This window comes from Fundulus heteroclitus, chromosome 17 (assembly GCF_011125445.2).
Source record: "Fundulus heteroclitus isolate FHET01 chromosome 17, MU-UCD_Fhet_4.1, whole genome shotgun sequence".
NCBI lineage: Eukaryota > Metazoa > Chordata > Actinopteri > Cyprinodontiformes > Fundulidae > Fundulus > Fundulus heteroclitus.
Window position 1 is genome coordinate 11,853,175 of NC_046377.1, and position 16,075 is coordinate 11,869,249.

Below are 16,075 nucleotides of genomic sequence, written 5' to 3' on the forward strand. Positions count from 1 at the left end.
CTAATAACGTGTTAAACAAGCTGTTCCAATTCAATGTAGATATCCAGAAAGCATAAAAAAAAAAAAAACATTTTCCTTCCACTTTACAAATATACTTTGTGTTGGTCACAATCACATAAACATCCAAACAACATACGTTCTAGTTTGTGGTCGTGACTTGACAAAATATGAAATTGTTCCAGGGAGATTAAGGCCTTCATATTTCCTATTAAGGAACAAAAATTATCAAGATCCAAAATTGTCAAATCTCTTAAAAAAAAAAACCATCAGGATGACAGAACAGATCAATTAAAAATGTTCAATTCTAAACCTTTTCAGAAGAAAAACATGGAAAAACCAAACGCCTCTAGAAGAGCTTAAGACATGATATAATTGATTTGAGGTGTGAATAACGAGGCCTCACTACTAAAACTACGCTTTGTTGGTCAGACGAAATCACGCCGCTGACAAAAGCGCTCCCGCTCATATTTGTATGTAGATTATTCACTAAACGCAAGGCCGTCCTATTCAGTGGCGAAGACATGAAAGGAAAAGAAAACATCAGATCATGTAGAAAGGACCAGGCTCTCTGAATATAGTAGAGGACCATTCATAACAACCATTTGATTTTCTGACAGCAGTTTCACCTTTTAATTACAGCTTATGTCATAAACAGTCGCACTCACTCCTAAAGGCTTACAGAAAGGCTAAAACCTATTACAAGCTGCAAAGTGTTTAATCTTCTCGGTTTAACATAATGCTTCGGCTAAAGAGTCTTGATGTCATATTATTAAGTAACCAATATTATTTTTTTTTTTTTTGCAGTAAAAAAAAAATGTAATAAAAAAAGTCACACCAACAGCGTATGAGCTGTAATTTTCCTACCTGCGTCTCCTCCTGCACCACCCTGTATTGCTCCTTCCACACGGCCATCTTCGTGGCTTCGTCTTTCCTCACCGCTCGCTCCTTCTTCAGCTCTGGACTCCAAAATGTCTTTATGGAGTTCATAGAGGAGCTCAGCTTGGACTCTTTGGCCTCCAGCTGCAGGCGACCAACAACAAGCATCGTCACCTAATTTTGTTCAAGTGCTCATTTGCAACAGAACCGCAACCTGCCTCCAGTCATGACCTTGTCATACAGTGTGTGTTCTCCTTTTAACAACAATCTCTGCAACTATAAATCTACAGAAATATCCACAGGAGTTGAATGGAAACAGCAAAAAAAGGTTAAAAAAGGGAAAGAATTTGTACCAAACATTAATGACAAGACGTGCTTACTTCTCTGCGCAGCAGCTCGTTTTCTCGAAGCACTTCTCTTAACTGCATTTGCAGGTCGGTCATTGCCCCGTCTCGGACCTGTGGAGGCACACAAAACGCTGTCAAATGCTGGTTTTACTTTTAAATTAGACTAATCTTGTTGCTCTCCTGCAACCTCTGCAAGAAGATTGTTTGGAGGGACCTCACATCGGCTCATCAATCGGTTGATTTCCTTCCATAAACTCATCCCTTCCTCTGCATTGTCTCAGACTCAGTGTGTATATATAATCCCCCGGTGTCCCCCATTTATTTTAAACAAACGTTTAGCCTTGAAGTCATATTTTTTTTAGTATTTGCCCACTCTACCTTGCAAAGGTTCTCCAAATGTATCATATAGGACATTTCTTGTTGACAGCGCTCTGCAGGCGACCCCCACGCTGCAGGTATGGCGCTCTCCTGGCGCTCTGTGTTGCCCTTTATAAAACCGACCATGTTGTTTTTGGAAGGGTCAAAAAGCTGGACTTTATCTCTACATGTTTTGGGACATTTTAGCCAGGGCTGGATATTTCTATTGGAAGAAAAGATTTCCGTCTTGGAAACATAAAGGTCAATCCACACATATGGATAATTTCAGGGAACTTTTGAAGCAAAAAGTAACAAAGTCGGCAGAAATTCCTGCCGCTGTCGGCCTCTTGGCGTCCTCCCTGGAGTTTCTCTTACCTTTTCATCTTGTTTTTTTGGGAGTTTTTCTGTTGTACCTTTCTTCTGACTGATACCTTCAAACAGTAAGATTATTATTTTTTTTTTATCATTTGTAACCTCTCTACAAACTAATTGCTGTAGCAAACTGATGCAAACGAACAAAAAAGCAACAGTCCTGCAAAGGTAGCTGGAGTTTAGTTCAGATCATTCAGCTTCCCTGGAATTGATTGAAAAGATAAACGGAAGAAGAAGCAAAAAAACTGAATCAATAGGTCCTTTAAAGAAGCCCATTTGTTTGTTTTTTTAGTTGACATGTATGTCTCATTTAAGTTGTTCCAAACTAAAATAAAGGCAAACGGTGGAAGACTTGGCTGTTTCAGACGTTACAGTCCCTTCCTGGAGTCCGATTGCGATTGAAACCGTTTATGACCAATTGAGGAAGAACAAAAAGGGTTTGACTGCATAACATGTTTAAGTATTTATGAGAAAAATTTTCCCTTCCCTGTATGAATTCTTAATCCATCTCGACATGAGCCGCATATTAAAGTCTTAAAAACATCCTGGATTCAGGACAGGTGCAAATTTTAAAGAACATGACTCAGGTAAAACAATCCAGGTCATGAAATTATAGTCAATTAGATGCTGTGAGATATATATTTCGTATTGTAACTTATAATTACACGCAGAAAGAAGAGGGGAGCTACTCCTTGAAGAGATGAGCTCTCAGGTTATGACTCATGGTGCAGAGGTGGTGTGAGGGCAGACCTTAAATATACTGTATGAATGCCCACACAGTCCTTGTTTTACTCAGCTGAAGGCTGGTTCAATAGGACAATAACAGCTACTAAAGACGGACCTGAAAGCAGAGCCAACGTCCCACATCCTGGATTCACGCGGGGAAAGTGCAAAAAATGTGTCTGCATGACTAAACGTTGAGTTGCGCAATCACAAGAGATTCCTTCTTTTACTTTTTTATGAGACGACTCAAAGATGAGGAATCTACTGTTGCAAAGACGACATCGAGATCAGGCTGATAGGGGCTTTCTTCGCCCGCTTAGAAAACATTTAAAGTGAGATCTTTAAAAACGTCTTTTTACGGGCGGAGGTCTGCAGACTTACAGTTTCTTGGTAACGATTCTTTCACAAACAAGAGAAAGCAACGCCGGCACCATACAGTGCCTTGCATTGATTAAAATTTTAAGCAATTCTGCACGGAAAGTGGGCAGAAAATAATTCACGGTTTAAAAAGCTCCAAGCCAAAAAACTCTCAAATGACTTTGACTAGATCACAGGAATGGGCTCTGTTCAGTTGTAGCTCTTCATGCTGCAGGTTCCATGAGTTCACAGTTTCTACCAGGTTTTCTTCCAGCTTTAGAGGCTATTTAGCTTTACGCATCTTCCTCTGACCTGGTTCTCTGCTCAGTTAACATCCCCACACCATGATGCTGCCACCGCCGTGCTTCACTCCTGGGAATTTCTTGTCCCACAGCATTTCCCACGCAGCCCAAAAAATTTTGTTTGCTCTGGTTTGAACAGAGCACACTTTCCCACCGCTACTCTGCAGCTCCTCCAGAGATACTATGATCCTCTCGGCTATTTCGCTGTCAGAGTGGACAACGTCCGCTTAAGTCGACTGAACAGAGAGCTTTTAGATTATTAAACCTTGAAATATTAATTCATAACCTAGCCCAGCTTTAAACCAGTCTGACCCGTCCGCTGTGTCCTGTGTGCTGGACGTTCTATGATGTTCTCTCACAGACTGAGGCCTTCACAGCTGTATTAGTAGGGAGTTTTAATTTCCCATCAATACACCCTATTTACTGATTCAGTGACATCTAAAGGTCATTTCGATGTTGCTGAGGAGCATCGGAGTAAAAGGGAATAATTAAAAAATTCCAAGGCCACAATCTGTTATCATTTATTCTTCTGGGTAAGAAATTTGAAAACCACATTTGATTTTCATTCCACTTCTCAATTTGGCTCCACTTCACATTGGTCTATCAAATAAATCTGATTAAAAAGTTGTAACGTGACTTGCCCAAGGCGCTGCACTTTCCACAGACGTGAAGCAGGCGTTTAAAGTTTCACGTCACAAACCCGATCCGAACCCGGCAGGTCTTACCTGTCTCATGGAGTGAGGGACAGTAGCTGCCTGCGGAGGCTGGTTCTGCAGCTCCCCTCCGAACGCGATGGCATCAGTGGGCACGACGGCCCCGCTGCTGTTTATATTGGGGCTGCTCCCCATCACCGCCGCCCTCACCCCGTAGGGCACCCTGGCTCCGGCCCTGCCCAGGGTCATGGTGCTTTTGGGCGCGCTCGGATTCAGCCCGCCGCCCATGCTGCCGACCGGGTCGTCGGCTGTGTCGGTGAAGTACATGGGGCCCCCGGTGGCGTAGGCAGCGTTCAGAGACTGGATGTTCTCCATGGACAGAGTCTTCCCCGTGCCCGTCAGTCCGCTGGAGCTGCCGCTGTTGTTCCGCCGGTGTCCCAAACGAGGGGAGCGGGGAAGGCGCGGCGAGCGGCCGGGACTCCCGGACATGGAGCCGTTGCCGTTGGATCCGACGGCGTCCAGCTTGGAGACGGAGCGGGAGCTACCGTACATGGTGACAGAAGGAGCGCTAGGTACTGGGTGCTAGGGCGTACGGGTCAAAAGAAGCAGCCGATCAAAACAAACATGTAACCGATGCAAGTCCGACTCAGACTGATGGGAAAGGAAACAGAAGAAAAATAACCGCGAAGCTCCTCTTCACTCGGGTTGTGTCACACTATTGACAAAGCTGTGATCAAGGCCTTTCCAGCACCCTCCGTAATCCATAGGCTTTGTTATGAAGTAGCAATCAACAGGGTGATCTCTTTAGATAGAGACAGCGGCGTGATCCACAAAGCCTGGGATGATGGGATCAACTGGAAAGAAAGAGAGACACACAAAAAAGCCTGATTAGGAGAGATCAGGGAACCAAAAACATGTAAATCTCACCAGGTTGAGGGCTTGACTTTGTTCTCTGAACGCAGACGTTTACAGCAAATTCTGCTCCTGGTCGGCACAAGATTAAATCAGTAGATATGAATAACAGACCTAGAGCAGCTTCTCAAATACAGCAGTCTGACTATGAAGGCACACTTAGCATTGAGGTATTGAAATCAAATGTGGGCATGCATTATCACAGAGACTGAAGAGGACTTATTTGCAGATTGAGGCGACTAGAAATTCTGTCCAGCATCTGTCTTACTGCGCAGCATCGGATTTTATAAACAGCTATGACTGATGATCAGAGGCGATACATTTGGCTGTGTGCGGGTTGATCGTCTTGCTAGAAAACTTAATTATGTTCACCTTTCAGCCTTCTAGCAAATCAAACTGCGGTTAAGAATCTAGAAATAGCACCCCTCAGATATTCCATCCACTTTGCGCAAGAAACATGCAGCAAAACAGCCGCACAGCATGATGCAGCCACCGCCCTGCTCTTAAGGATCCCGCGTTCAAACTCCAAGTTTATTTATTATTATTATATTATATATATATATATATATATATATATATATATATATATATATATATATATATATATATATATATATATATATATATATATATATATATATATATATATATATATATGACTGATCCCCAATTATAAAAAGAAATCCCCACAAAAGCAATGCACCATGTCCCCACACAGCAGAACACTGTGAATTACACACCCTTGATCCCAATACACGTTCTGAATGGGAGTAAACCAAAAGCAACACATAAACGTCAAACTTGTGACGGGACTCAATGTTCTGACACTTCACAGCGTGACGGGAGACAATGTGACAGCAACCTTGGTGGAGATCCATGTGTGTATTTAAACATGAGTGGAGGGGTTTGCATAAAAGAAAATCCACAATAAATTCAAACTTGTGCACCCAATTCTTGTTTAAAAAAAAATGAATGGCATTCATCGCCGTGATAAGTGGACTGCAACTACGCAGAAATGCAAGCAGGACAAATTTAAAAACAAAAGAATCCTTTTAAATGTACCACAATAAGGCTCCTCTTATGGAGGGCTGATAAGTAGTTTATTTAGATATCTTATTAATTAATCTGTAAACACTATAACTCATTCATAAGTGTTTATTATGCATTAGGGACGAGCAAGAGACAAATCTGACCAGCTTCTTGCCAAATAGTGAGCCTAATCTGTTCAACAATATATTTCATCAAGAGGTGCTGATATTAAACATTAGTTACCACCTTGTAAGCACAAACCAGTCAGTTTTGTCTCTCTCTCGCCCTTATTTGATGCATAATAAACAGTCATGAATGGGTTATAAAGTGTACACATATTAATGAATATATCTATCAACTATTTAGCACCCATCTATAAAGGGGAGCCTTATTGTAGAGCGGTACCCATTTCAATTTGCTACATTTCTGTTAATCATGGATTATTTCAAGCCGATGCCAAAAATATTAATTGTCATAGCGATGCTTCAAGCACCCGGGATTAAAATTACCGTACGTCACGACAGCCTGGAAACAGCTTGTGTGTGCCGGATGAACTGAATAACCTAAAAAAAGGAAACTGATTTAGTCAATCATAATCCTCCTAATTTCCATAGCATTGAGAATAATGAGCCATGTCATCTCTGCAGCACCCCTCTGGGTAATCAGATTCACATTTTGTTGCCCTTTAAATCAAAGTTTCGTGCCCGGGTTGACGTATTTTGCTGATAATCCTTTCTGACGTGAAATTCCAATGCCTGAAAACGTGGACGCCCTAATTCTCCCAAGGCTCCTGCAGTGTCCGACCTGTGCCGACAACGGGGCTGAAATGTGCTCAGATCAACAGCAGAGGAGCATTTTAATTTTTTTATTTGATTTACTTTTTTAATCTTAAAACGAGTCAACGCTCATTTTAAGCCCTTTGTGTCTCCTCGGAGACAATGATGTCACCCTCAGATCAGCTGCGGACACACGAACTGGTCACCTGATCCGGACTCTCCCCTTACAGGAAGGCCAGCTCAGCAGCCTCTGCTACACTCGTCGTACGCAGACGGCAGGAGAACATGCTAGCCTCTTGTAAATGTGTACCTGCAGTGGTAAACACTTCATCAGCTGGAGCCTTTGAGTTCTCCTGCCCCTCTTTAGACCTCTAACATTCAGAAACCTTAGATTATTATTCCTTTTTTTTTTTTTTTTTTTTTTTTTTTTACCTGGGCCCTGACCTGTGGGCAGCAAAACTTTAAAAGCCAAACACACCCTCTCACTGGGACGCCACGTAAACAGGGACCATCTGCTCCATCTCCCTTCAGGCCAAAAAAAACACACACACCTGGAAAGAAACGGGCCAGGACCCTGCCTCTAGCACACATACACACAGAATAGAGACATGTTTTAGCACAAGGGGCAAGGATCGCACATTCAAATCCACACAAGTCAGGCACAAAACGGGCCAAATAAGCATGTCTAGAGTAACTAAAGAACTGGAAACACAGAGAAAATAAAACACATAACGTTAGGGGACATAGTTTCTTGTCAAAACTGATGATCTGTCCAGACTCAACCCTCCAAAGTCGTTTTAAAGCCTTTTGGAAAACGTGATGCTAACGTTCACAATGGCTTTACATACAGAATAAACCACCGACTGGATGAAACCACACACGGAGGGTCGGATGGACAGGTGGATGGATGAAATAGGAATATTTTCCATACTTATAGACAACAATATGCATAAATTGCAGCCTTGTCTACTGCTGTTCTGCCTCTAATATGGGAGAAGAGAGTAAGCGTTGGCTGGGGGATTGCTCCTCCTCCTCCTCCTCCTCCCCCCCTCAGGACCTACTGACCTGTAGATAACATCCACGCTCGCGTCCCAATTCTCCCTGTAGCGCCTAAACATGCTAAGCGTTTGGCTCTGTTCAAGCATTTACTGAACAAACATCCCCCACACATGCTAGAAAGTCACATATGTATCACAAGGCGGTACGAAACACGCAGCCATCTTTGTACTTTCTCTGACTGGGGGGGGGGGGGACCTCATGGAAACCACAACACTGGCCGGCCTTGTTGTGTTATTTCAGGTTGTCGGGTCTGAGGGTCACATGAAGAAACCACCGATGTGCAACGCAGGTGGAGGACTGCTGACTGAGCCCGGGGTCATCGGGAGTTTTTACTCAAACAGGTGATCAATAAAAGGGGGGGAAAAGGTCCAAAGATAGCGCAAAGATACTGATGACGCAGGTAGAATCATGAGATCTCGCAGCAATGCAGGCAGAAGGGATACATGTCATATTAATTTGTGGTTCTTAAAGATGGATTTGAACCCTCCTTTTTCCAGGGCACAACAACAATAATAACAATAACGACACAGAAAAGTCCACAAGTTTGAAATCATCACCAACAAATATTTGAAAGCTGCACCTCTACCACAGATTTTTGGAGCCCTAAATCACCCTGGTATGAATATTTAACCTTTTGCAACCAACTGAGGTGATTCCACCAGTCAATCAGTCCTGGAGCCTCGTCAGCAACTGACCAATCAGCAATTGCAATTTCTCCCGAATTGAAACAGCCCTTACCTGCATGTGCTGCACAATTCTCATGAACTTGCATGAACGTTATTTCCGTGACTTTTTTTGCCTTAATGTTGGTAGATGAAGCAAAAATGCCTCTGTTAACCTGCTAATATCAGCTTTTTAGACTTGTGTAACCCAACAAAAGATCCGAATGGAGGAAAAAACAACTAGCTAGTCCATGGGTCAAAATAACATTAAACTCTATTAATCAATGTTATATAATGTCGTCAGCAGTAGGTACAACGCTTCTCTATTTTAATAAAGAGTGTTTTTATTTCACTTTACATTTTAAACATTTGGTTTCAAACGGCGATACTAGTTTTACTTAAGCTTACAAAACCCTGAGATTCTCCACCAGCCATAGTGCTTTGCTGCAAAGCTCTATAAAAAAAAGGTATCAGAGATCCACGATCCTTCAGCAAAGCTTTCATGGTTAAATTACGGACAGGTGCATGGACCTACAGCATGTAAAGGTGCAGCGGGGGAATAAAGAGAGAACTTGACCTTTCAAAGATTAACTGTTCATCTATTTTTATGAGAAAGCAGGTAAGGAAGTTTTAAAGAACTAATGTTAAGACTAGAAACTGAATAGAGAGGCTTTAAACGTGCATTTCATTAAGAAAATTGCACCAACAGTCAGTGCTGGAGTGGCAAAAAACACACTTTCAGTTTTTTTCCATTCATCCTGACTCCCACTTCTTCTTCCCGATGCTTTTTCCTCCTCTCACAACCTCTCCCTTTCACCGTCAGCGTTCCTGAATGTGATCTATTTGCGTGACAGCCACACACGCGCGTCTATCGCGGGGCAACAATGTGACGCAGAAACTCACACGGCCTAAACTCGGCTGGCTGCTACTCGGGCGATTTAGTCAAAGTTCGTGTCTCGCCCTGGGGAGCGGCGCTCACCCAGACACATTTTATTCATGTTGGATATTTCCGTTCTCCTGTCAGGCTCGTGAGATTTGATGTGGCTTGAAAGGGACTCGCTGGTGCTGTCCCGGAGATCTCCATCTCACTGAGTCATGCCGGCTCGCCTCGCTGCCGGAGGAAGCTGCGCCTGTTCTGAACATAATCTGCCGGATGATTTAAGGAGATTACCTGCCGCTCGCCGGATCCCGCTTCCTTAACTTTCACTGTTTCTTTATCCACAACAACAACAACAACAGAGCTGACGCTTTCTATATATACGCAGTACTTGCCACACTTGGTAAATTTGGGTAAATGCCTCTTTTTTTATTTTTTCATTCAGAAAAATCACTCCTATTTTAGGACACCAGAAAAACCTCTGATGCTGTGAAATAATTATTTTGTTTTTCCTTTTAATAGAATCCCCAACACAATAAACACTGATGTCCACAATAACTCCTATAAAATAAGCTGTAACTGCAGTATTTTTGGAACTTAGACTATTCATGCTAATTTATCAAATAAACTCTCAAGAAAATTGTAGCCGATGGCTTGAGGTACAAATATGACGTGACACAGAGGATGAGTTTTCCTGCCGACTGCTCAAAATGGGAAAGACACCAGAACATGCCTATCAGTCAAGGTGCCTGTTGAAAATCTGAAGCCAGTAAATGGCTTAATTATGGTGAAGAGTTTGGGAAATATTTCAGGAAATAAATTGTTTTCTGACCAACCATTACGAATATAAATTTGCTGAGTTTGCTAACCTCCTCAAAGACTTTGACTGGAACGATATGCTTTGGTCAAATGGGAACAAGGCTGAAGTTTCCGGAAACAAACAATCTTACGTTAAAGAAAAGGATGGGGAGGATAGGAAACCATCCGATGCCCAATTGAGATGTTATCGCTATAAAGCGGATTTATTTAGACCTACATCATATATGCAGTTGCAAATGCAACAGCCTGTGCAACATGGGAGCAAAAACATTGCAAACGCAGGTTTTTTCATAAAACCGAGCTTTTAAAGGCATTTTACAAATGCTTATCCAAGAGTTCTGGTAAGTATTGAGGTTCATTATCACACATGTAAGAAACCCGGCTACTAATTGGCTTTATACACAGAGAAAGGGCAAAGATCCCCCCCCCCCCCCCACCCCCCTCATTGTTCATGTTCTTTGACTGTTTCTACCTAAATACAAGGTAAGCAGCAACAGAACAAAAATAAAATGGTACCCCCCCACCCCCGACACACACACACACACACACACACACATCAACTGGAAATTAACATCCCTGCAAACTGAAAGGAGCATACTGAATGTTGTACAAAATAAATCAGACCACAGAGTAGGGCTGGACGATAATTCAATAACGACATACATCGATCGATAGACGTATATCCATGATAGAAAAAAAAAAAGGGTAAATAAAAAGTTCAATAGAATAAAAGCTTTCCTTCCTTTTGCATTCTAGCCTATCATGTAGGTTAATACTACAGTCATTACATCCTCCCAACCAATCACAACGCAGACACCAGGAACTCCTCTCCCTTCAGAGAGTTCAGAGAGCACACCTTTTTAATTTTTAAATACTTTGCGGTTTTGGTAAAAAGTTGGTTGGATAAAGGGCTGCGTTCTAAATTCAGTGTTTATCTAAAAATAGGTTGCTAAGCAACAGCATAAAATGCACTTAAAATATGTTTTGAATTTACTGATAATTATCGATCAATACGATTTCCATTTTATCTATATGCTTTTTTCCCCTATATCGTCCAGCCCTACCACAGAGTGATGTGCTTTAAATAAAGACGTTTCAAACAGTGCTTTAGGCCAAAATAAAACACCTAACATAAAAAAGCTCTGACATCCTCTTACAAACAGCTTGAAAGTGGCTCACTGAAGTGATTTTTGATGCTATAGCGACGTCCTGTTTTGCTTTTGAAACGATGAAACCTCCAAATACAAGTTATTCATCAAGCCACAGCCAAGGTTTTTACATTTACAGTCTACCACTGATAAAAAAATAAATAAATAACCATATGTAGTCACGTTAAGGTCTTTTTTTCAGGGAAATAAAAAACAAAAACCTCATAAATTCAGATTTTTGACCAAACTCAAAGCCTTTCTTTTTTACTTTTAACCGGAGATGCATCAGCGGAACCAGGGGAAGATGTGAAAGGCGAACAATGGAAGCGATTCACGAAGAGAAAATAGGGGGGGGGGGGGTGGCTAAACAAAATGACGATGCAGAGTTTTTGCCTGGGAGCGACGCGGTTCTCTTTGAGCAGCATCGCCGTGTCAGTCTGCAGGGCAGTCACAGATGAAAAGAGAGCTGCTCTCCGCACAATTAATCACGGGCCCTTCTCACTTTAACTACATCTGTGGGGCAGATTTCTAATTCAAGATGATCACATGATAGTTTGTCCACAACCTTGACATTTAGTAACGTGTTGCTGGTTGGCCCAAAAGTGAGGAAGGTAACATTTATCATTACCTGCAACTTTTCTGGTTATAAGGTGTTATAATGTTTAGGCTGATTCAAAGGCAGCAGCACAAACCAGAGCTGACAATGGAAGAAAGGAATGAGCACGTTGGTCATTCTATGTGGACATATTACCAATTACATTCTGCTTTTTTTTCCCTGTAATCAGATGAAATGTGTCCCTTCAGTACCAGGAAACTGTATAAATTAAATGAAATGTGCATGTGACAATAGATCAGGAATGATTCTGTTTATTTAAAGAGCTCACTCTCTTGTTTTCTCTGCTCCTTTTCTGTCTTCTAAGTATTTACGCAGTTTCTACGCTCCCAACAGCAAAAAAAAAAAAAAAAAAAAACATAGGTTCCTCCTGTGCTTACCAGGGGGGGAAAAAAAAGCTGCAAACCCAAAGTTTAACCAGAGGAAGTCTTTGCCCTCCCACAGAATGCAGCGCTCCTGACCGGGCTGCTATGCTTCACTTGTGGTTTCGAGGCTTTTCTCTAAAGTCATGGCAGCCGCCTCGCTTTGCCGCCTCCCGTTTGGAAACTTCTGGGCCAGAACCGAGCGGATCTGCACAGGCGCCGCCGTTCCGACGACTCCCAGTCAAATTAGGAAGCAGCAGAGAGTGTGTCTAAGAGCACGAGGAGGAATGTCTCTAATTTATGCAATTTCTGTAATAATGTTGATTCAAAAAGTAATAGAAGGATTCCTACAGCCTTGACTAATGTGGAATAGCATCATGTTCCAGCTCTGGATCCGTTCAGCATAATAATACTGACTGGTGTTGGACAACGTTTTGTAAGTTTATTGTCATCTCAACATAAGACGCTACAAATTAAGAAACTACAGCAACTTTACTTTCAATTGAACATTTACCTTCATTATTACATGTTCTCTAACATTGTGTAGCCTTAGAACTGAGCATTGAAAAATGTCTGCTTTTCCAAACTTCTTTTCCCCCCTCTTCCATTTTCTAAAAAAAAAAGGACAAAAATCTAAAGATGCTTTTTAGATAAAATAGATTTTGCACTGATTTATATTTACATTATGCGCTCCATCTTTAATTTGTCGCATAACTGTAATCCTTAAACTTGGCCCCATTAAAATGGCAACAAAGAAGTTGTTGAACTTATTCAAGCCTTAGTGGCGCTTCACCAGAAACCAGAATTGGAAATTATAATTTTTATTTCCTGATTTGTGGAACATAAATGTAATAACCCCTTGGTTACTATTGAAGCACTTAGAAACTTGAGTCCAAAATATTAAGCTCTAATTTGTCATAAAACCTTTAGGTAAAAAGCTTGAATTTGCATTTGGAAAAGTAAGGAATTTTAATATGAAAATGCGTAGGAACCCCGCGGTAAGTAAAACCTGCTGGATTTTAACTCGGGAGATTCATAAGTGATAGCAATGATCTCAGAAAACCAAAAAGCTCCTTAAAGTCTGTTTTTAGCTCAAACAAAACATCTAGTTTTAAAATCATACTTTTTAAAGTATGCCATTTTTTTATTTTTTTTATTTTGTCTTCAGAAAAGGAGCCCCAGTGCAGACTGCCACCCTGTCGCAGTGCATAGGCCAGACTGGGGTCCATTTAGCCCAGCTGGAAGGTGAAGCCAGGGGAAGTGAGACTTCGCTGTTTAGTCGTCTGTGATTGGCTGTCGTTGCGGGCCTGTCTCTGAGCAGGCGCCACTCTGAGGACAATCGTTATGACAGTTTGCTGCAGATTTATGGACCAACACCCAAAACCTTTTCAAACCTGGACAGCTGTATGAACAGCTTTTTTTTTTTTTTTTTTATATTAAAGAGCTATAATATGAGAATATATCATTTATATATGGTCTGTGTTGTGTCATAATTATACTTTTATGTATTCCAGTAGGTTATCTTTCATCCGTTTCTCATATTTATCTACAGCTGTTTGTTGAAAAGATGTGCCTCTGAGACATTTGGGATGAAGCTTTGATTCAGAGATTCCTTTTAATAATTACTTTACGTCCAGCCCTACAGCAGCATAACCTCACAATGACTTATTTATTCAGAGTAACAAAGATAAAGAATATCAGCTATAGATTAGAGCATAAATGTATTTAATGAAATCCTCAACACCATAATTAATTCGACCCTTGAAATCTGCGTTTTCATAAATATATAATTAACCTCTAAGTTCATCAGTGTCCAAAAACTTTACTGTTCCTTTCTTATTGTTATTATTAAAAGGTAGTAATCCATGACCTCATGTTTCACAGGGATGTAAATATGACTAATTTCTCTTCAAAATGGGAAAGACAAGAGACCATACCATCGAAGCAAGACAAGAAAACCGTTACAAGAAAACCCCTGCTTTCATAACCTCGCCCAACCGCACAGTCAGAACAATAATTTCAAAGTTTAAGACAACTAGAGCTGTGACAACAAAGGCTTGATGATGGGGAAAAAATGTCGCCTTATACCCGCAGAGTGAGAAGGACGAGAAAAGATTTCTAAAGGTCTCCTAAAAACGGTAGAGGGTGGCATCTCGGTGTCTCTATAGCCCACACGTTCTATGAAAACTAAGTATTGTCTGTCCTGCCATCACACACTGTTGTTCGTTAACAACTACAAAGACTTCACCTTCGGTCAGACACCACTGAGACTGGGCCGTTCAGCATGAAACACGCCTGGCTGCCAAGTTTTAAAGGAGAAGTCCGGTCAACTAGGAAAAATCAGTGGATAATTAGCTATACCTAAAACTGATTTAATGAATTAGCGTTAATCAATAAGAAAATAAAAGCATTAATTGTCGTCTCGATCACTGTGTATGGGGGCAGCGATTATTAAAAAAACAGTTATTTTGCCTTTCCGAATGATGATTCACCACAGGTTCGTTGCTGGATTGCCAACGTGAAGAGGGAGGATTTGCTATCGAACTTCTGGCCAGAGAGAAAACACGTCGTCTGTAGCCAACATTTTGAAGAAGAATGTCTTCAAGAGACTTTTTTGGTAGGTTTTTCTTTTTTATGATGTAGAATTTGCGGGGACATTTGTTTACCGACCAGAGCGGCGGAGGGATATGACACACTTAGAAAGCATGCTCACTGTTGGGAAGCTCACTTATTTTATGAGACTTTGGTCTTATTTTTTTCCTAAAGTCGCTTGTAAATTTTATGAGTTGCACGTTGCAGTTTTTTGGGCTTGTTTCTGGAAGTGAAGTGGCTTGTTTTGGCTCTAAACTAAGTGACGTTGAAATATCCTTCCACCTCATAACGCGCTGCAGCTCATCCTGACAGCAGCAGAGAGTAAACTCACAAGGAGCCGATCTGCCCGTATTTTCTGCAGTTTACTGTTGCAATAACTGATGATAACTGCTGAAAGTAGATTAGGCGGTGCAGATCACCATTTTGAGCAGAGATTGGTTCTAAAGATGAGTTTTATACTCATCTAATAACATTGCAGAACCCAACCCATAATCCGTACTTTAATGCTTATTTGTTGTCTTTTTACGTCTTTAAAATGTAAGATTAGTATTACTTTAAATTTAAATGCTTAATACCATGTCTATCTTTGTTTAAGAGGTTAAAAAAAATATTTCGGCATGAAAACGGATATTTATTTACAAGGAGACAGACGGGGCATTGGGACTTGCTCTACAGCCGATCCCGTGACCTGACGTCACAAACTGGGAGGTGGCAGTACTGTTCTTGACCAAGATGGCGGCCCCCCCACTAAAGGACATTCAAATGAAAATTACTCCTAATTAAAAAAGCTTATCATTTATTAAACAGTTTTTAAGACAAACAATGACATTTGTGGATGCGACTTCAGGACCTGCTATTAGGTATGGTTGAGGGTCTGTGATGCTGTGGGCCTGGATGCCAACCAAAGAGCAGGGGACTCATATAGGAGGTTACTGCTTTAAATACGAGTACGTTACGGCTCTGTCTCAGTTCAGGGGCCGCCTCCTTCGGAGGACGCATTTGTAGGTAGATTGGGTCACAGCGCGAGGACGAAGGCTGTCCCAGTTCACGAGTCCTTCTAAGACTGACAAATGTATCCTTCTTTTCCCCGATTTGAAGGGTGGGTCCGGTGCATCCTTCATTGCTAATCCTATCCCATGATTCATTGTGTTTTTTTTTTAACTGGAAACAGCAATGGTGGAGAGGAGTGAAAAGCTGTGAATAAAGTTGAATATATTACGCTTTCTGTGAAACAAAAGT

The 16,075-nt window shown here is 41.4% G+C and overlaps 1 protein-coding gene across 1 annotated transcript in view; it reads right to left on the minus strand.

Moving 5' to 3' along the window:
- LOC105915870 (ELKS/Rab6-interacting/CAST family member 1) overlaps positions 1 to 16,075 on the minus strand; it is a 217,104-nt gene that overhangs the window by 198,595 nt on the left and 2,434 nt on the right. The window contains exons 2-4 of the mRNA XM_036148963.1: positions 4,060 to 4,841; positions 1,257 to 1,334; positions 865 to 1,020 (exon numbers count right to left, since the gene is read on the minus strand). Of these exons, the coding sequence (XP_036004856.1) occupies positions 865 to 1,020; positions 1,257 to 1,334; positions 4,060 to 4,539 (714 nt within the window). The 5' untranslated portion in view covers positions 4,540 to 4,841. The remainder of the gene's footprint in view (positions 1 to 864; positions 1,021 to 1,256; positions 1,335 to 4,059; positions 4,842 to 16,075) is intronic.